The 21,226-nt window shown below is 48.8% G+C and overlaps 1 protein-coding gene across 2 annotated transcripts in view; it reads left to right on the forward strand.

Moving 5' to 3' along the window:
- SPATA13 (spermatogenesis associated 13) overlaps positions 1-21,226 on the forward strand; it is a 128,373-nt gene that overhangs the window by 92,933 nt on the left and 14,214 nt on the right. Inside the window, exons 1-4 of one of the 2 annotated variants that reach the window (XM_040979877.1) lie at positions 2,268-2,893; positions 17,969-18,105; positions 19,353-19,532; positions 20,044-20,229. In XM_040979877.1, the coding sequence (XP_040835811.1) occupies positions 2,839-2,893; positions 17,969-18,105; positions 19,353-19,532; positions 20,044-20,229 (558 nt within the window). In that variant the 5' untranslated portion in view covers positions 2,268-2,838. Of the gene's footprint in view, positions 1-2,267; positions 2,894-17,968; positions 18,106-19,352; positions 19,533-20,043; positions 20,230-21,226 lie in introns of those variants that run through there. The other variant, XM_040979876.1, reaches the window with a different exon arrangement.

A 21,226-nucleotide genomic window follows, 5' to 3' on the forward strand; every position in this document is an offset into this window, starting at 1 on the left:
GAAATGATCAGTCAGAGTGAACTAACAGGAACCTCGGCAGCCACCTGGCCCATCTCAAGTAGTCCTGGAGAGACGGTGGGGAAGCACTGCTCTGAATGGGAGATGTGGCTGCTGGTGTAACCTCTGCAGAGATCCTAGGCGTTTGACCTTAGAGCCCCTTTGCCAACAATACTCTAAAGCCCTTTATCTATAGAATAAGAATTATCTGACATTCCATGCATTTATCCTCTCTGATGTTTAAATATTTGATATTGATGTGTCATTTGGCTCTCTCCACTCCTGATCCCCTTGCTAATTGAGTCAGTGCTGCCCTTCATCAGTGTCTTGTAGAAGCATCTAATTCACAGCCAACGTGGTATTTGGGGAAGGAGCAGGTTTTTAAAATTTTCCCAAACTTAAGATTTTTTCATGTGTATCCTTCTTCTGATCTGATAAATGTTGGCTCCCGTTTAGAAGCATTTTGGGGTCAATGTCCTTGAAGAAGCTTCATTTAAATATAATTTCTATTTGTCTAGCTTTCCGCTTTCTTTTTGTGTTATTTTTTTCAAGATTTATTTATTTCAAAGGCAGAGCTACAGAGAAAGAGGTATCTTCTGTCTGTAGACAAATTTTCTTAGTTTTTTTAAGTTCCCCAAGGTTCTCAGTCGAATTCCCTGGCCCATCTGTGGGTTTAGAAGGAGCTCTCCCTCTACTAGGTTCCAGTTAAAAAGGGAAAGTGAACAAAGAGACCTGGCACCCAGGGCCAGGAAATCTAGCACGGAGAGCTTTTTCTTCTAGAAAACCAGCCATTTTAACAACAGAAATTAAGAATGTAAAAAAAAAAAGAAAAAAGGAGTTGTCTTTGCCTCGTGCTGAGATTTAGGATTTATCAGGATGGACACACATTAGAATGAAGTCCCTGTCTTTTGCATGTGAGTATTCGTCATTTTGCTTCTTCATTCCGACTAAAAGCAGGCCTACCTGTTCCATCTGGGGTCTGCATGGTTCTGAGCTGCTGAAAACAGCACACTGGCGTCTGAGTTAGTGCCTGGTTGCAAATATGTTGCTTAGTTTGTTGAGGTCCCCAGAACCATAGAAGGACGAATGACTTGGGATCTTGCTAAAATGCAGATTTGATTCTGCAAACCTGAGGAGGAACCTGAGAATAGTTTATTTTTAATTTATTCGTTTGAAAACCACACAGAGAGGGAAAGAGGGAGGGCTCTCCCACCATGCGGCCGTGCGGCCATGCGGCTTCAGTCTTGGAATGCCTGCAATGGCCCAGGCCAGCAGCCAGCTCAGTGTGTGCCCTGTGTGTGTGTGTGTGTGTGTGTGTGTGGCTGGGACCTGAGCACCTAAGCCAGCACTTTCTGGCTCCTGGCATGCACATTAGTAGCAGTTTGGAATTTGAAGCAGAGCTGGGACTTGAACCCTTGACTCCAATAAGGGATGTTAACATTGTTAACAGAGTGGCACCCTAACCACTCTGCCAATGTCTCTCCCTGTCCCAAAACTTCATTAAAAGAAAAAAAAAAGATTTATTTATTTTAGTTGAAAGAGTTAGAGAGAGAGAGGGAGAGAGAGAGATCAATCTTCCATCTACTGATTCACTCGCCCAAACAGCTGTAACAGCCAGAGCTGGTTCAGTCCAAAGTCAGGAACCTGGAGCTTCTGCCAGGTGTCTCCCACGTGGATGCAGGGGCCCAAGGGCATGCGCCATCTTCTGCTGCTTTCCCAGGCACATTAGCAAGGAGCTGGATCAGAAGTGGAGCAACCGGGACTAGAGCCAGTGGCCATCAGGGACCAGAGTGGGGGACGGGGGGTGGATCACAGCCTGAGGCTTAGCTTACTGAACACGGGCTCCAGTCCCTGAAATTACTTCCTAAAATTTCATGGAGGGACCAGCATTTTATTGTAGCAAGCAAACCCACAATGCCAGCATCCCATCTAGGCACAGTGTTTCCAGACTGGTCCACTTCCAACCCATCTCCCTGTTAACGTGCCTGAGAAAAGCAGCAGAAAATGGCACAAAGGTTTAGGTCCCTGTTACTCACGTGGAGACCCAGAGGAAGCTCCCAGCTTCAGCCTTGGCTCTACCTCGGCTGTTGCAGCCATAAGGAGTGTGAACGGGTAGGTGGAAAACCTCTCTCTGCAGCCCTCACTTTCAAATAAAGAAAACTTAAAAAAAAAAAAAAAGGAAAAATAAAATCGATGTTTATTGTTTTACAAAAAGTTTACATTTTTTCATGCTGTGCATTTTTCTGTGAACTTTACACAGTAAGAGATAACGCGTGTTCCCTTCACCTTGTGAGAGAAAACACTCGCAAGTGATCTTACAAAATCTTCTTGCCAAAGTGATTCGTAAATTTACAGATAACATAGCGTGTTATCACAAGTAAAAAAATTTTGTCCTAACCGTAGGATTTTGAAATCCTAACTCCACTTGTGAACCAAGTGACCTCTGTGCTTTTCTCCCGTGAAATAAATACCTTTGGCATAGCGCTCTGCAAGTCTGACTCGGGCGTGTTTCCACCACCCTCCTAGGGGGCTCTCCGCAGCATCTGATAGGCTTGTGAGCGTGTTTGGGTTCCCGGCGGCGCACGCTCTTAGCTTTCGTTTAGAATTTCCTCCCCGACATCCGAGCTGTCTCCGGCGTGACTAACCATCAGGAGGGAGCCTGCTGTCAGTCTCTAGGCAGCCTCTGACCAGAGACGCACACAGCGGGAAGCCGCGAAGAAGCCGTTGCAGCAGTTGGGGCTGCGAGCCTGGGAGATGCTGGATGCTCGGTGCTGAGGACCGGCTGCCTCAGTCACACCCCGGTGCCGCTGCTGCGGATGCTGCTGTTCTCCAAACAGAAGGATGGTAGCCAAAGGGGAAATAGCAAGATTCTGGAGTCTGGAAAGCCTTCACATGGGTATGTGACAGAGAATGGATTGCTCTGTTGGGGCAGCTTGCCGATTCCAGTCTCCCTCCTACCCTTCTGTTGACTTCTTCGCTCTCTCCCTGTCCCTCCCTGCCACTTGTCTGATGTGAGCGTGCCTGGAAAAGTTCCTCACTTTCAGGAAATGATTGTGAAGTAGTGGTAGTGGTGGGTACAGTCCATCAGAGACCCTGGTTCTGTTTCTAACACAGTGGCTAGTATGGAATAGAAGATGGTCAGAGTCATGGCTCCTCTACAGAAAGAGTGAATCCGAGTTTTTCTCCTGGTATTTTACTGTGCTTACTATTTTTTTTTTTGTTTTTTTTTGCTTACTCATGCTTTCTACTACCTGAAAGTCCTTTATTCAAGAGGTTGGGGTTACATAAAAATATTTCTTGCTAATTTAGGTTGAATGAGGTGAAAGGCTACCCTTTTCATTAAGGAAAAAAAAAAACTATTGTTTTCAAAAGTAACTTTGCCCAGTGCTCAGCTACTGTATTGTGCCTAATTTCCCTTTTTAAAAAAGTTTTATTGTGAATGTCATCTACTGGACTTGTCCCTACTTAAATGTGAATTTAGTGTTAGGCTCATACTAGAAGCTATCAATTATGATCCATGTAATTTTAAGAGGAAGGAGAAAAATACTTCACAAAAGGAATTTCCCCTGGCTGCAGTACATGGGCACAAAAGGATGCTTTAAACACAGGGCTTGTCTCTGGTTTTGCCCAAAATAGAGGCTAGTGCCTCACGCCGAAATGAATGAGTATTGTGGAGGACAGCTGGAAGTCAGCCGTGGGCTTGTCAGAGCGAGAGTTTGTAGTTTGTGTTTTCTGCTTTGTTTTAATTGGCTTCTGTGCTGGCCACGAGAAAACAGGGATGTGGTTATGGCTGCTATATCTGGGATCAGCAAAGCAAACCCTGAGTCCAAGTTCAGCAAAAGATAAACCCTGCCCTGCCATTTCTCTCCGGAGAACAGAGACCTCCCTTCTCTGTGCTGGTTGCTTGATTGACAGAGCTCAGTAATGCTAGGCTCCAACCTGGCAAAGATGGGCTGGAGGCAGTGGGGAGAACGGGTGGCCCCTGGCCGTGGCTGATTACCCCAGAGCGCGTGAAGCTGGCGTGTGGGCAGGCAGCGGTGACTGGTCAAGCAGGCCCGTTGGCCTCCAGCTACCCGGCAGCGCCGCTCCACTCCTGTCCGCCCTCCTCCGCAGACGCAGAGGCCGAGGGGGAGTGGCCTCCCACTGCCGGTGGAATGCTGTCTCCGTGCGGCTCAGCATGCCTGAGCCTTCTGCCTGAGGCTTTCTCCTCTGAGAGATGGATTAGCACCAGTCCGCAGCCAGAGTGCCCTTCTGAAAGTGGGTGATTGCAGTGGCTGCGGCTACCTCGGCTGCAATGGTCATGGAAGGGAAGCCAGGAGCTCCCAAGTCAGTGTTACACCTTCCAAGGCCTGTTCTGGAACCATCTGCTGACAGTTCCCTGAGTTTTTTAGATTCCCAAGATGGTGGTTTCATACACACTATTTAATCACCTTTAGACGATGTGCCAGTGTAACATGTAGAATGGTGTTTATTGCTGGACAACTCTGTTGAGAGCACTGAGGGGCCCAGGACGTGGGGAGAGGGTATGGTCTTTGGACTGCTGACCTCTTTGTTGTGAACTCAGCGAGGCCAGAACAAGGCGGGCTGTTGGAAGGTTTGCTTTGAAGCCAGCACGCCTGGATTTGAATGCACTCCCCTCTTGGAGGGTAAGGATTCCGCCCCTAATGCCTGAGATGCTAGAAGAAGGTATATTTAGGTTAACACTGAGGACGGAAGACAAATGGATGGTCATGGCCAACCAGAGGGACGGCTTTCGGAGCTGGGAGGAGCGGAGGGATGCCAGCAGAAGGGGCAGGAGAGAGCATCCAGAACAGAACCTCAGGCTTCAGCTGGAACAGACAGGAAAAACCTCCAACATAGCCAGAAACCCAGAGGAGCAACAGCTAGGCAAGAAGAACAGTCATGAGGCATGAACCAGATGACCAAAGCCTGAGTCCTGGGCCTGACCTGGAGTCCCAGAGCTGAGTCCCTGGGCTGGCCTAGAGATTGACCAGAAGCTGAGCCTCCAAAGCTGGAGAGGGAAGAGCTCCTGGACAGAGAAAAGCAGCCGCCACTGCCAGCTGCTTGGCACGTTTGCTCCTGGAAGTGGGAGGGCAGACCCGGGAGCCAACTTTTCTACTTTCACAGGACCCTGCAGCCCCCTCACACACTTGAACACTGTCACACTGTTAAGTAATGCAGAGCATATAGGAGACCACTGAGGTCACTTTGGCTTCAAACTGAGAGGTGAAAAAATTAGTTCATGGGAGCATCTGTCTGGGGACTTGGTATGAGCTGAGTTTAGTCACGACAGAACTCACTGGCCATCTTGGGGCAGCCAAAGTTGCCACGAGGCCTAGTTGGATACTATGAGAAGCTGCGCGTTGGGTATAGTGTTCGTAAGAGACCCTTAATGCTGTAAATGCCAGCTTGTGCCTTCACTGTAGGACTCTTCTTTGATGCTATTACTGTCAGTGTGGTTAGATTTATTGAAAATTATTCTCAAGCCCAAATTGAACATAATATAGATTGACCAGCTCTATTGTAAGAACTCTGTGTGTTCCAAAATCCAGAGCATTGATTGTGGCACTGCAAGTGGCAAGTTCCCTACCATGGGACTTTGTTCCATCAAAGCACAACACTGCACACATAGGGAGCCAGCACTGAGCCTAGCAGGTGAGGCGCATCGCATCCCACGTGCCAGGGGCCTCCCAGGGTGCAGCTAGCTCCTGGCTCCAGCCTTCCCGCCCATTGCCGCCCCTGGGAATTGGTAGTGACAGCTCAAGATGTTGAGTTCCTGATACCTACATGGAAGACTTGGGATGCGTTTCCATCTCCCAGCTTCAGTCCTGGCTCTTGCAGGCCTGGGGGCTGTGAGCCAACACGTGGGAGCTGTCCGTCTCTCAAATAAAAAGAAAGAGTAGGGGAGAGATGATTTTTGTTAAAGGACTTTTTTTTAAAGGCTTTTTTTTTAAAATTGGAAAGTCAGATATACAGAGAGGAAGAGAGACAGAGGAAGCTCTTGCATCTGCTGATTCACTCCTCAAGTAGCTGCAACAGCCAGAGCTGCGCTGATCTGAAACCAGGAGCTTCCTCCAGGTTTCCCACATGGGTTCAGGGTCCCAAGGCTTTGGGCCATCCTTGACTGCTTTTCCAGGCCACAAGCAGGGAGCTGGATGGGAAGTGGAGCAGCCACAACATGAACCAGTACCTATATGGGATGCCAGTGCATTCAAAGCGAGGACTTTTTAACATTCATGTTCTATGTATCAGGTATATATGAAGCAAAATGAATGACACGTCTAGGCTTAGTCTCATCCCTAAGATATCTCATTATGTATATGCAAATAAAGGTTAAAAAGAAAAGGTTAAACTGCTTTTGTCCCCAAGCACTGGGTAAGAGATATTTTTCCTGCAATAGTTTTTCCGACAGTGATGTCCTCCATTCTAGAGTATGAGAGATTTTGTGGTTCACTGGTTCAGTTCAATCAGTTAAAACTGAGTACAAAACTGGTATGTTTTCAGTCCTTGAAAAAGCCATAGCTGGAGGGGAGTAGGGGCAGACATAAATAGCATGAATAGCTGTCTTAAAGGTAGCAATTAGAACATGGGTGCCATCAAGGGTTTTGAAAGAAGCTCACCAGTGGTATTTAAAGGACATTGAAAAGCAGATCCTTCCTGCAGGACTCAAGGACTACAGGGAAGAGAGGTAGAAGCCCCCATGGAATCCATCTCTTGGAAGTGACAGGGCCCAGTGCAACAGCTCAGTGGCTAAATCCTCCACTTGCAAGTACCAGGATCCCATATGGGCTCCGGTTCATCGTGGCTGTTCCACTTTGTACCCAATTCCCTGATTATGGCCTGGGAAAGCAACAAATAATGTCCTAAAGCTTTTACACCCACATGGGAGACCCAGAAGAAGCTCCTAGCTCCTGGCTTTGGATTGGCTCGGCTCTGGCCATTGCAGCCTTTTGGAGAGTGAACCAATGGTTGGAAGAGCTTTCTCACTCCTTCTTTCTGTGGATCTGCTTTTCCAATAAAAATAAGTAAATCTTTAAAGAAAAAAAGCAAAGGAAGAAGAAGAAATGACAGTTAATACTTTAAAAAGAAGTCTGACTTTGGATGGATGTTGTTGCAGATGGGGAAAAGAAAGCATCTTGCATTTTTCACTTGAACAGGAAGTATTCAAGGGAGTGAACCACCAGTGCAGAGGTTTTTGTTCAATGCAGTCGGAACCTGGTGGAGTCTCCTGTGGCCTGCTGCTAAATCAGGCAACTACAGCGCTCATCCAGGGCAAACCCATGCCTGTGGTGTGGTTTGAGTCGGTTTCCCCCTGGGGGTTTTATACAAAAGCCATTAGCCTCATGGGGAAAAAGAAGTTCTTGGGGCCAACATTGTGACATTGTAGTGCTGACATGCCATATCAGAATGCTGGTTCAAGTCCCTCCTGCTCCAGTTCCAGGGTAACTTCCTGTTAATATGCCTTGGAAGACAACAGAAAATGTTGTTGGGTCCTTGTTGTTCATGTGGGAGGCCTGGATGGAGTCCCTAATTTCAACCTGAATCAATCCCAGATGTTTTAGTTATTTGGGAAATGAGCCAGTGAATGGAAGATCTCTTCCTCTCCCATCTGACTCTGACTCTCTGCCTTTCAAGTAAATAAATATTTTTTTAAGAGATAAAAATAGATTCCTTAACAAACCACATCCTCCCCACCACCCAACCTGTGTTGTCCCAGGGTAGTAGAGCAGCAGCTTTTTCTAAACACTCCATGTGATTCGATGCAGTCGCTCCCAGCTGTTTGGGAAGCACTCCCTGGAAGTTGGGGAGTGAGTTTGACGTTACTTGAGTCCTCTGTGTATGTCTCCGTGGCTTGAGAGCTGTTACTGGGCTGCAGAGCTTTGGCTGTGGTTTCAGCACCAGAGCAACAGCCTTTGAAAGCTCCTGGCAGCTGTAAATACAGCTGTCTGTCTGCACTTGCCATTTCCGCTTTTCAGATGGGAAGCCGGAATGGCATCTCAAGCCTGAGGAAGTCAGAACGCTCAGTAGGAGGTTTGCTCAGATGGGTGTTTGTAGCAGGTTATTCTAAGCGCAGGAATTTCCCCCACGCCAGAGCAAGGGAAGTCCCCGCCACACTGAGAGGCAGCGTTGGTGCTCATGAGCTGCTCGGTGCTGGGGCTGGGGAAGTGAGGGCCCTGTGACTGCCACCTGCATCGCCTTGAGGCCAGTGGTTGGTGGGTAAGCTGCTGCTGCGTTAATCTTGCCTTCCTGTAACAACAAAACACTTCCACATCCGCTCCGTGATCCACCCCCAGCCCCAGTCCCCAAAACGCCCCCAAAGCAGGGGGCATTAAGCCAAGGTTTAGAGATGTCAAGGCCTTTTCTAGGGTGGCTTCCCCTGGAACTTCTACCAAGATCTTACAAAAAACAAAAACAACAACAACAACAACCAGAGAAACACCTGATTTTGAAAGGCAGGTGTTGGAGATTCTTCTCTGTGGTTTAATGCCCAAATGGCAAGTGCTGAGCCATGCTGAAGCTAGGAGTCAGGAGCTCCATCCAGCTGTCCCAGATGTGTGGCAGGGACCCAAGTGCATCAGTGTGAATCTGGGTTGAAAGTGAAAGCAGAACTTAATCCCGAGTGCTCTGGTAGGAGATGCAGGTTCTCAAAAAGAAGCTTAACGCACTGTGCCGCATTCCCCCAGTGTATCACAGCACTCACCCCAGTGAGGTGTTTTTTAAAGAAACACAAACAAAAAAAGATTCATTGACTTGAAAGGCAGATTGTCAGCCAGAGGGAAAGAGAGAGGTGTCCATCTAATGCTTTGCTCCCCAAGTGACCACAATCCCAAGGGCTGAGCCAGGTCAAAGCCAGGAACCAGGGGCTCCTGTTAACAGGGCCTCTCCGTGGATGACGGATCTAGACTCCTAAGCTAGCATCCCTTGCGGAAGTGGACACAGGACTTAAGCCCAGTATTCTGCTATGAGATGCAGGTGTCTTCGGTGATGGCTTAGCTTGCTGCACAGCACCTCCCCAGCTGAGTACTTTTGCAGACTTGTCACTGAACAAAAGCGTTTTCATGTGCAAAAACAAACCAGTTGGGAACGAAACCATCTGTCTGTCTGTCTGTCTGGAGAGAAGTCCCCCACAAGACCCGGGCTGTGGATCTGTATCCTATGTGTGCCTACAGGAAGGTGCTGTGAAGTAACACTTCCCATTGTTCACGCCACTTGGTATTTCCAGTCTTAAATACTCACCTTTAAAATCATGGCTCAGCTGTGCTCTTTCATAGATGTCAAGCCTAAGTTCAGACAGATGCGTGTCTGTTGTTTTTCCTGAGCAGCGTGGAAGCCACTGATTGTTGTGCTGCTTGCTTTGCCTTCCCTGTGCTTGAAGAAGTTCTGCTGACCTGACCTTTGGCACATCCAGTGTGGGTGGCCGTGCTGCTCTGCTGTGCTCCTCAGCTAGTGGCTACAGCCCACGGGGCTGGTGGGTTCGTCAGGAAGTAGACGGATGAGGCTAAATCTTAGAAGAGTGCTGAGGAGAGAGGGCTGGGAAACAGGTAATGACACCAGAGAAGGTGACCCAAGCATAATGCTTGGGAGACTGAGGAAGACAGTTTCCAGGAATAATAGTTCTTGCGGGGTTTTTCTCGATTTATTGGAAAGGCAGGTTTACAAAGGAGAGACAGAAAGATCTCCCAAATGGCCACAATGGCCAGGGCTGGACCAGTCCAAAGCCAACATCCTGGAGCTTCGTCTGGGTCTCCATGTGTGTACCCAGGGACTTAGGCCAGCCTTTGCGGGTTTCCCAGGCACATTAGCAGGAAGGTGGATCAGAAGTAGAGCAGCTGCAACTCAGACTGGCACCCATATGGGATGGTGGTGCCACAGACAGGGGACTAATCCATTGTACCGTTGTGCGGGCCCTCAGAGCATTTTGTTGCCTAGTTGGTACTAATTGTACTCTATGCACAAGGTAGGTACCCTCAGGCTGGTCCCTAGCCAGGGCCTTGCTGGCAGTCAGTCTGGAGCTACTGCTGGAGGATAAAGGGTGTTTGGAAGTGCTGTGAACACATGCCTTACTAGGTAGGACACAAAGATTAGTTACTCCTCACTAAGGTATTGAAGATTTCTCTGCACACCCCTCCTAAAACTGTTCCGCACTTCAACTGTTGACATATGCCTTGTTAGAGTTATAAGCCAGTTTAGACTACCCCCAAATCTGCCAAGTTCAGCAAAATTAAGCTTCAACACTATAAACTGCTGAATGCTAAAATGAAAATAGTCACGAGACAGCTGAATAGTACCCTATAGCCATTTCAAGGTGTATAGCAGCCGGTTCTGTGTATAAACCAACATTGAAATGTCAATGAAGTAGTCAGAGGATGCAGTTAAGAACTTGCATTTTTTTTTAACATATTTGTTACTCAATACCATGTCAATTAATTCTATAATGCTGTAAATTGTTGTTGATGTTATGTGTGGCTTTTATTTGATCAAGATGATATTCTGCCAGCTCTGCTTTCAGACCAGAGATGGTCTCCCCAAGAAACTGCTGAATATACCTGGACAATAAGATGCTGGGCTCTATGCTTGCAATGAAAGAATCTTGACTGAACTTGAACTGTAATACTGCAACAAGGTGGAGGAATCCACCATGGGGGGAGGGTATGGGGAGGGGGTGGGGGAAATCCCAGAACCTATGAGACAGTGTCACATACTGCAATGTAATCAATAAAAAATAATGTAACAAAAAAAAAAAAGGAAGTGCTATGAACAGAAACCTCCTCTCTACAGGCTTTCGGGGCTGGGGAACGGTAAACATAATCTTCCTAGGAACAGTCTTTACTCTGTGATTACAAGATTATTTTCTTTAAAAACAATTATTTACTTATTTGAAACTAAGAATTAAAGGGAGAGCATATAGGACACCACAGACCGCAGCTCTACCCATTCTACCTTAATGCCGGCCCAAGACTTTGTTTTTCTTTAAGATTTATTTTATCTTTATTGGAAAGGCAGATACAGAGAGAGAAGGAGATACAGCGAGAAAAATCTTTCTTTTGCTGGTTTCCTCCCTAAATGTCTGCAACAGCCAGAGCTGAGCCAGTCTGAAACCAGGAGCCAGGAGCTTCTTCTAGATCTCCCACACGAGTACAGGGTCCCAAGGTTTGGGCCATCCTCGACTACTTCCCCAGGCCACAAGCATGGAACTGGATGGGAAGTGGAGCAGCCACAACATGAACTGGTGCCCATATGGGATGCCAGTGAATGCAAGGCAAGGATTTAGCCACTAGGCTATTGCACCAGGCCCCAAGATTGTTTTCCAAAAATAGCTTTTCTGGGTGGCCCTGTTGCAGAGCGTGTGAATTCACTGCTGGCAGCACCAGCATCTCAAATGGGTGCCAGTTTGCTCCTTGGATGCTCCACTGGCAGTCTAGCTTCCCGGTAACACACCTGGGGTTATAGTCCGGGGACCTCTGTGTCCATGTGGGAGATCTGGGGCAAGCTGCTGGCATTCAGCTTTAGACCAGCTCAGCTCTGGTGGTTGTGGCTATTTGGGGAGTGAACCAGTGGATGCAAGATCTCTCTCTCTCTGACTGTCCTTCTCTTTGTAAATCTGCCTCACCAATTTAATGATAAATCAGTAAAAATCCTGGCATGAGAAAGTAGAAAGGTGGTTGGCAAGGAAGAGAAGAGATGAAGAGGGGAAAACTAGTATTTGTGGGTTTAGGGTTTCCATTGCAAGGTAGAAAGGTTTGGGAGAACTTTGCCAAAAAGTGGGACTTCAGTCAGCATTACTGACCTCTATCATTTTTTTTAAAGATTTATTCATTTTTGTTAGACAGTTTTGCAGAGTAGAGACAGAGAGAAAGGTCATCCATCTGTTGATTCACTCCCAAAATAGCTGCAATGGCCAGAACTGAGCCAATCTGAAGCCAGGAACCAGGAGCCTCCTCCAGGTCTCCCGTGTTGGTGCAGGGTCCCAAGGCATTCCCAAGCTCTAAGTAGAGAGATGGTTGGGAAATAGAGCAGCTGGGACATGAACTGGCACCCATATGGGACCCTGGCACATGCAGGGGGAGGTTTAGCCAACTGAGCCATCGTGGCAGGCCCATTCTTTACCTTTAGGAAGGGTCAAAGTGGTACAACGCAAGGTTAGTTTTTTTTTTTTTTTTGTTACAGTAGGAAGGGAAGGAGAATGAACCTTTTTGTTGATATGCCTGTTTCTATTCCTTGATTTGCTGACATTTTGAGAATTTATAATAGCCCTGCACCATGTAAAATTCCTCTGAAACAGACTTTGATCTGTAGTTGAGGATTATGGTTTGCACTGGAGTTCGTGAGAAGCAGCTATGGAGTGAAGAAGGCAAGAGGCAGGCCTGCTGGAGCGGGGCAGGGGCAGGTCTACCCAGCAGAGGTGGGTGTGGGCTTTGACGCACAGTGGCCACGAGTCAGGTTTATCAGCTGAACTACAGGTCAGCTTCCTCGCCAGCAGGTTGTAGTTCAGCTGCAAAACACTGTACATGTTTGGCATCCACTGGTTGTTTCAGGAGAGTAGACGCAGGTTACAGGAGAACCTCAGAATTGTGCGGAGGAATTTGGCCATGATGCAATAGATGACTACCGCGTAATTGCGCATGAAATCATGAGACTACTATTTTGGGTAGTTGGTGATTTCTATGGAAGGGCTTGGGAAGGGAGACTGGTGGGGAGCACTTTCTAGCCAGAGGCTGAGCGAAGCACAGAGATGAGAGGAACCTTTGGTTTTGTCCCCCATTTGTTAAACTAAGGCCAGTTAAATTAACTCCTTGAAACCCCAGTTTCCCATCAGCAAGCTGCAGGTAGACTGCAAATCAGTTACTGTGTGTCATGTTACGCTAGATGCTAGGGCTACAAAATGAGAAGCATTCTGTCTGCTCCCAAAGGAATGTTGCCATCTCAGAAGGAAAAACAGACAGCAGGCACAGGAAACAGGAGGGAGCTGTGTTAGGCACAGGCACGGTGGGTCCAGCACTGAACCAGACACCAGATACTGACAACTTCAACTCCACGGAACCGTCGGGCAGCGGAAGCGGGTTTGAAGTCAGGCAAGTGGTTTTAAGATTAGGACCGAAAAAGCAAGGCTAGAAACAAACCAATAAAAAACCAGAATTAGTCCCAGTGTTAGACCTGGCTGGGAACAGAAATCAGAAGGAGGAGGGAAAATGGTTAGCGAATAAGCAGAAATTCCAGGAGTATGGCTACTGTCCAAACAGGGTAAAATTGCCAAAATGTGGGCACGGTGTGTTTGGGGTACCTGACCACTGGCCTTGTTTCCTTAGCAGTGACCGAGGTCTGGCAGGAAGTGGCAGCGCTGCCCAGTAGGTCAGCGTGAGTGGCTTGAGCCCTGGCCACGCTGCCCTGGGGTTTTGGATTTGTGGCCCCCTCGTCTGTAAGGTGGACTGTTCTGTGTACCCGTAACCTGAGGTGTACCTTAAAAACACTGAGATTGGTGCCTGCTGCATTACAAGCACCCAGGAAAAGAATATCTTGCCATTCTATTTTGCTTTTCAATTCCCAGAGTTTTTTTTTTTTTTTTACCTGGTTTTATTTGAGGCGCAACTATAATAGTTAATTTGAAGTCTTATGACAAGCCTGACATATAGGCACTGTTCTCCACATTCAACAGGCGGTGGGTCATTATTCTCTACAGTCGGCAGGTTAAAAACGAGGAGCTGGTGCAGTGGCATCATAGGCTAAGCCTCCATCTGCAGGGCTGGCATCCCATATGGGCACTGGTTGGTGTTCCGGCTGCTCCACTTTCCATCCAACTCTATGCTTTGGGGCCTGGGAAAGCAGTCAAGGATGGCTCAAGTTCTTAGGTCCCTGTACTCACATGGGAGACCCTGAAGAAACTTCTGGCTCCTGGGTTCCAATTAGCTCTGCTCCTGCTATTGCGGCCATTTGGGGAGTGAACCAGTTAGTGGAAGATCTGTCTCTTCTCTTTCTGTAAATCTGCCTTAAAAATAAAAGGTTTTTTTTTTTAAGGGAAATAATTGATTAAAATTGAGAAAGGAACTAGGCTACTGCACTGGGCCCTCCCATTTTTTATAGAAGTCATTTAGCTAGCCAGCTGGTGACACAAGCGTATCTGCTGACGTATATTTACTCCAAACTCCTCACCTTTGTTTGGAGGGGCGGGCATAGTATGCACTGCATCCCTCCCCGTGGCCCACAGGTGACTGCAGCTGAGTCGGCCAAGCCGAGAGCACGTGGGGCCATCTCATCTCCAGTGCTCAGGAAACACGAATCCTCCATGTTGGAACAGTCTGTGGAAACTTTTCTAGGAGCCTCCTGTCCTCCTGCCTCTGTATGGTAGCAGCAGAGAGCATCCGATGTGGCAGTGTAGCACGCCACTCCTCCTCCCCGCAAGGGCTCTGGGTAGCCACTGTCGAAGTCTTAGCATCTTCTCAGTGGATCGCCCTTCTCGTTGGACTCTGCACCTTGTGGGTTTCTTTATGGTTTCTGGGTTTCTCTTTCTTTCTTTACTGATTTGCAGAGCATCTGGGTCAGCTGGCGGTGAACTCTGCCTAGGAAGACAGTGTTCGTTGATTGTTTGAGGGGCGCAGTGCTGTCCCTTCGGCTTTGCTCTGCTAGCGTGCCCAAATGCTTTTGTTCTCCAGAGCGTCAGATTTGGGGGCTCCGCCATGGCTGGAGCGTGATCAGAAGAAGTGGCGTGGTACCGGCAGATACCTGAAGATTCGTGCGGTTGTCAGGCTCCTTACACACTGAGGATTTGACTGGACCTAGGAGCAGGTTGCAGCCCCCAACCCACGTCATCGTGAAGCCTGATGGTCTGGGCCGCTGCCTTAAGATTAGAGAGAGCTTTCAGTTTCAGCACGTCTCTTTTCTAGTGTAAGGCGTACTCATATATGGAAAGAAGGCTGTGCTTGTGCTTCCTCAAGACCCATACTCTCCCCCGGGCAAAGCACACTGCACTGGGCTAGGTAACCTCCAGCTCTCCACCCACGGGCCCTCTGACCACAGCGTGGGAAGCAGAAGTTCCTTTTAAAGAGGAACAGTGGCTGTATGTCATGCAATCCCAAGTGCCTTACTCAGACAGCCATGGCCTGGTGTTCAGCTCTTCCGCCTGTGCCCCAGAAACTGCAGGAGAGAGATCAGACTAGTAGCGGCATCTCTTAGCTGCGGGTCCCCAAGACAGACACACACAGCCGGCCCTCCGTTTCCCACCTGCCTGCACTCTGTGTGTGCTGTCTCCCTCCCTGCCGAGGCAGTAGGAGAGCAGGGGCCAACACTCCAACTCTGGAATAGCATCTGTCTGCTTCTGGGCTGTGTGCTCAGCCCCAGCACTCAGCTTGGAGAGGCTTGCTCTCTCTCGTACCCTCGGCACCTAACTCAGAGGCTGCTGTCAGATGCAGGCCTGGACTTTCCCTGGTTGCATGCGGACGGAACCAGAAGGGGGACTTGAGGAAGGGAGAGGGATCGAGGCACCGTACAGACAGAGCCCAGAACTTGGACTTGGTCCACACAACGAGCTCTGACTCAGCTCTGCTGGCATCAGCTCATCATCCCAGGATGCAGGATTCCCTGGCAACGTTGGGTGTGCCAGTCTGCGCAGTTTCACACCTGGAGTGCAGAGCGTGAGGCTGAGGTGTGACTGGCTTTCCCTGAGCTCAAAGAAAAGCTCCAAAGAGGAGGCGTCCCTGGCTAGCTGGTTGAAAGGTTTTCTAGGTGGAGGGAGCACCCCGACCGCAGGGAAGGCAGTAGAAAAGCACAGGTCCATGAAAAGCACAGACCTGGACCAGGGGAGGGGTGCTGCTGAGAGGTGCTCTGTCTACGCAGTGTGTCCCTGGGCACACGGAGCTGGCACGGCAAGTCAGCAGGTGGCAAGGGCAGGGTCTGAATGGGCTGGAGAAGGCTTTGAGCTACTTGGGTGTCCATTCAAATCTGCTGTCTCCCCACCTTCCTGTTTCAAGTGCGTCATGCATTTGAATTCATCTTCATGTATCTCATTAAGATGCCCCTTCAGACTCCCTGCGTCCTGTAGATGAAGGTACCAGATCTTCAGTCTAACTGAATGCCAGTGTGAACGCTGGAGGTAGCAACGACCCATGTATTCGGTCTCGCTCCTTACATGACACAGCTGAGTTGAGTGGCTCCTGCTTTTCTGTCGTAGCAAGGCTTTCCCCCTCCCCAGGATAGACAGGGGAGAGATGGAGCTGTCACTGCTTTCGCTGCTGGTTCTTTCCCTAAATGGCTACAGCCACCAGGCTTAGGTCAGGCTAAAGGCGACAGCCAAGTGTTCCGTCTGGGTTTGCCACATGGGACCCTAAACACTGAGCCACGATATGCTGCCTCCGCAGATGTACCTTAGCAGGCAGCTGGAGCGGAAGCCCAGCAGCCAAAGACTGGCCCTGCGGCGTGGGATACAGATGTCCACAAGGGGCAGCTTAACTTGGTGCCCCGCATCGCTCACCCGGAGTTGTTTTAAAAGGAGGAAATACGTGAAGTTCAAACAAGAAATCGATTTGTTCTGTCACTTGCACACAAAGAGGCAGGACTAGAATTCAGATTCAGGACTCCGTGACCTTCAAGTGACTTCTCTTCTGTGGCATCAGCAAACATGTCCTCAAGACCTATTCCCCTGACCCAGAACCCTGCCAGGTAACCCCCGGCTTGCTGTGCTCCTGAGACCTGCCACAGTGTGCCCGGTCTGATAGTCCCAGGCTCACCATTTCTTCAGTGTGTTGGCTCCCATGCATCATACACGTTGGGTTAAACCATTTTGTTCTCGATCGGGGGCCATCTCAATATCTAGAAAATCTTGGCTGGGCGTAAGGGTCTAGTCCTGGCTGCTCTGCTTCCGATCCAGCTCGCTGCTAATGTACCTGGGAAAGCAGCAGCAGGTAGCACAGTTGCTTGGGTCTTTGAACCCTTAAGGGAAACCCAAAAGAAGCTCAGCCTGGCCCAGCCCCAACCATTGCAGTGATTTAGGGCATGAACCAGTAAATGGAAGATCTCTGTCACTCTCTCTAACTCTGCCTTTCAAAGAAATAAATCAATCCGAAAAAAAAAAAAAAAAGGATACCTTGTCACACAGCCTTTCCAGATCTTCTACACAAGGCATGTTCCGTTTCTCTTTCAAACCCGCACGCTGCTCCAAGTGAACTTTGCTTATTGGAGCTCGTTTTCTGGCTTGCTTCATCAGTATTTAGGTTTTATTATCTACTCCTGTACCAACAGAATTTGAACTCTGGCCTCACTGCAGTAACTGGGCCTGACCTTTTGCAGACGGGGCCCACCTGTGGTTGGCTTTGCGTGCCCAGCACCTGGCTGTTACTGCATTAAGAACACAGTGATGGACACATCATCGTCCCAGAAAAGCAAATCGCAGTACCAGAGGGCTCAGTCCAGAGTGTTCCGACCATCCTTGAAGAGCTTTCCCCTCGTTTTGGCTAACTGCTGTGTAATTCTGCCATTCAGAGTTCTGGCTCTTTGATGTAGGCACAGTGAGTGACCACATGTTTCCACTTCTCATAATATTATGAGGATCTTCAGACTCAAGCAGTGCTATTGACTTGCATGTAAATAGCAGAAGCAGTTTTAAAAAAAAAAAAAGAATGGTAAGAATGATGTGATGTGTCACTTTCCTCACCAACGTGTTGCTTGGCAACCTTGTTTTTTGTACCCACTCTAAGTACAAACTTCCCATGAAATCACACAGAATTCTATTATGTTAAGTCAGAAAATATCATGGGGGCACTACCTCCTGAAGTGGCTTCCCTTCTCATTTAGTCTGACTACAGTTCCTCTTAGCATCAACTGCCACACTTGAATGAATGTGTCCATAGATATTTTCTATTGATTTCTCATTCTGGGAAAGGTAAAAAATGAGTACTTCCTCTGGTTGTCTTTTATATGCTTGCTTTTTATAGGAAAAATTTGTTAGCAGTATTTCTTAACTGTGTGTTTATTTTTTTTTAAGTTTCTTCAGATGGAGGTACGGAATCTTCCGCCTTAGTCGATGACAACGGTAGTGAGGAGGACTTCAGCTATGAAGAACTTTGCCAAGCCAACCCTCGGTATCTGCAGCCAGGTGGGGAACAGCTGGCCATCAACGAGGTACCGCAATTTTCATAATGGGCAAATCTTGGGTCCCAGGGTCCAAAGCCATCTCACAGTCTGTCATTTAACCTTATGGTATATCTATGAAGCTTATCATAAAACCTAGAAGTCTTATTTAAAAAAACACTGACTTTTTAACACTGTTCGAGTAAAATGTGTGGGATAGAACTTTTCAGTGTTGCAGAGTATAGGATGCTACGAGGTGTCTTCATTGGCCAAGCTTGGCACCAGCAGCTCCCGCTACGCTCCAGGTGCCACTGCTCCATGCGGTCAAAGTCAGGGCTTTTAAAGCTGTCATCTTCCAACCAGCTTGAGAGCTTTACAGTACATAGTTTCCATAAATTCAATTAACTAAGTGGCACAAGGCAGGAAGGGAGCTACCTGGAGCCCAAAGTTTCCTTGTAGTTAATTAACCTGAAATAGCACAGTAGGAAGCAGGAGGGGCCAGGTGCACTGAGTCTCTGGAGTCTTCAGCAGTTAACCTGAATGGGGCAGAAGAGGCAGGGCACACTCCCAGAGCCTCCCCAGCCACTTCAGGCATTCAATCAACTTGAATGGCAGGAGAGGAGGTAGGAAGGGCTGGTGTGGAAACGGAGTTCATTGATGCTTGTCTGCCTGGCAGGCTGGTGCTAGCGATCAGCCAGCTGCACCCCGTCACACCAGGTGACTGAAGTTTCTCCCTTGAGTAAAAAGGGGGTGCTTCTTAGTTTACGAGTTTTCTCCCTTTCGTTGTGATGTAGTTCTTCATAGTGCTCACATTACCTCACTAATAGCACATAGATGGCTCCAAGAAGTAGGTGTTGCTGTTACCCACATTTTAATTCATGCTATAATATGATTCTGCCCAAGCACAGGCTAATGAAGTGCTCTGAGCACGTGGAAGGTTAGGTGAAGTTGAGCTGGGGTGTTAGGTAGGTTAGGTGTAACACCTGCATTTTCCCCTTGGGATATGTTCAGTTTGCAATGGGTTGATCAGGAGGCAGCCCCACAGTATGTAAAGGAGCATCTGGATACTTTTTTAAAGTGGATTTGGCATTTCCTTGAGGAGATGCTTCCACGACGTTTTTTTCCCTGGAATGATTTTTTTCAGTTTCTTTTGTATAGCCAAGCAGTGAACGGTGACTGAATGCCTACCTGCACATCCCCATGAGAAGCAGGTGTCGCTGCTGCTGCCTTGGGAGGGCTCACCCTGTGTGGTCGCTAACTGTGCTGCCTGCTGAGCGCGCCTCCTCTCACTGTTGCAGCTCATCAGTGATGGCAGTGTGGTGTGCGCAGAGGCCCTGTGGGACCATGTGACCATGGACGAACAGGAACTGGGCTTCAAGGCTGGTGACGTCATCCAGGTTCTGGAAGCCTCTAACAAGGACTGGTGGTGGGGTCGCAATGAGGACAAGGAAGCCTGGTTCCCCGCGAGCTTCGTGAGAGTAAGTGTGTGGTGCCTTTCAGAACATCTGACCCTTTACCCCTATTTCACCCTTTTGTCATTGTTTTTACTCCAACTTGCAAGTCAAAGCTGTAGAAATTAGACTGAGCTGAGGTTTGAAATGAAAGTGAATGTCTGGCCTCCAGGGTCATTCCGTGACTTGAGCCTGCTGGTAGGGCTGGGGCTTTGCCGAGTATGGGAAGGTGCAGGCCGGGGCTGGGCTGGGCTGCCTTGGTGCCTTGTCATGGTGCAGGAAGGTGCAGGCCAGGGCTGGGGTGGGCTGTCTTGGTGCCTTGTCATGGTGTGGGAAGGTGCAGGCCGGGGCTGGGCTGGGCTGCCTCGGTGCCTTGTCACGTTGTGGGAAGGTACAGGCCAGGACTGGGCTGCCTTGGTGCCTTGTCATGGTGTGGGAAGGTGCAGGCCGGGGCTGGGCTCGCGCTTTGTGCAGCAGACACTGGGGAGGAGTTCTGCTTTGGGTCTGGTGTCACCTGTCTGCTGTGTGTGACCCGCAGCTGCGAGTCAATCAGGAGGAGCTGTCGGGGAATTCCAGCAGCACTCCGGGAGAGGAGCAGGAGGAGGAGGCCGGCAGGAGCCGCCACAAGCACTCTGAGAACCAGCACCAGATGCGGACCAATGTCATCCAGGAGATCATGAACACTGAACGGGTGTACATCAAGCACCTCAAAGACATCTGCGAGGTGAGATGCCATCCCCCTGGGGCCTGTGCCAGTCATGCATGCAGAATGTGAAGCCCCCGTGAAGGTCTTCCCCACCTCGTCCCCCGTCCCACCTGCAGGTCATCGTGCTCCCCTGCATCTCTCGTTTTCCCTCGTTCCCTGGCCGCCGCACACTCTTCAGCACCTGCTCTCTGCATTGCTGCGTTTTGGTAGGCGGCTGTGGCAGTAGCTGTCCCCACCTGCTGCTATAGCCTGTCCTCTTTTAAGGACACACTTGGCAACGGTCTGTTTCATGACTTAACCTCTGAGATTGTTTAAAGTGGATGGCTTCCCTAGACGGCAACAACACTCTTAAAGTGAAACCTACCTGATCTTCCAAAGAACCAAAAGTCTGTCAGTTTCCAACCTCACAGCTCTAATCATTGACTCATATGTGAGATTTGCAGTCATTGAACATCCATAAAGATTTTTTTTGGTGATATCCAAGGTTGGATTTTGCAGTGTCACGATCCGCTTGGCAGGAAATTTTATTTTCTGATAAAACAGATCGTCCTGATTTCGGAGAGCTGTCCCTTGTGTATTTTCATTGCTGTGGATTTCATCTGAGCATTTACACTGAACTGGTACTCAGCCGGTCAAATCTGATCATTCCGGCTCTCCTGGTCCTGTCAGTTCAGCTGTGACCAACGGCGATCAGAACTCTCCGTGTGCGATCAGAGGAGCGTAACGTGGCCCTGCTGGTGTTTGGCTGATTGGTATCAGAGTGTAGCCATGAAGTGACAGTTCTGGAGCACTGGTTGTGTGCATGCCCTCTGCTTGGATCCACTCTGCTGAAATTGCCTCCTTACTGGGCCGATCCTGTGAGCCCCGCGTTGCAGAGGAGGCATAAAGTTAAAACAGTACAGAAGGAAATTGAACCTGAGAGTCTGTGCTCTGAACGATTACATTATGCGTTTTCTCAGTATACCAGGGAGTGGTTTATATATTGCGTATGATCCATTTAGTCTGTTTCATTCCA

Source organism: Ochotona curzoniae, unplaced genomic scaffold, assembly GCF_017591425.1.
Source record: "Ochotona curzoniae isolate NIBS_2020 unplaced genomic scaffold, NIBS_Ocur_1.0 contig_3332, whole genome shotgun sequence".
Taxonomy (NCBI): Eukaryota; Metazoa; Chordata; class Mammalia; order Lagomorpha; family Ochotonidae; genus Ochotona; species Ochotona curzoniae.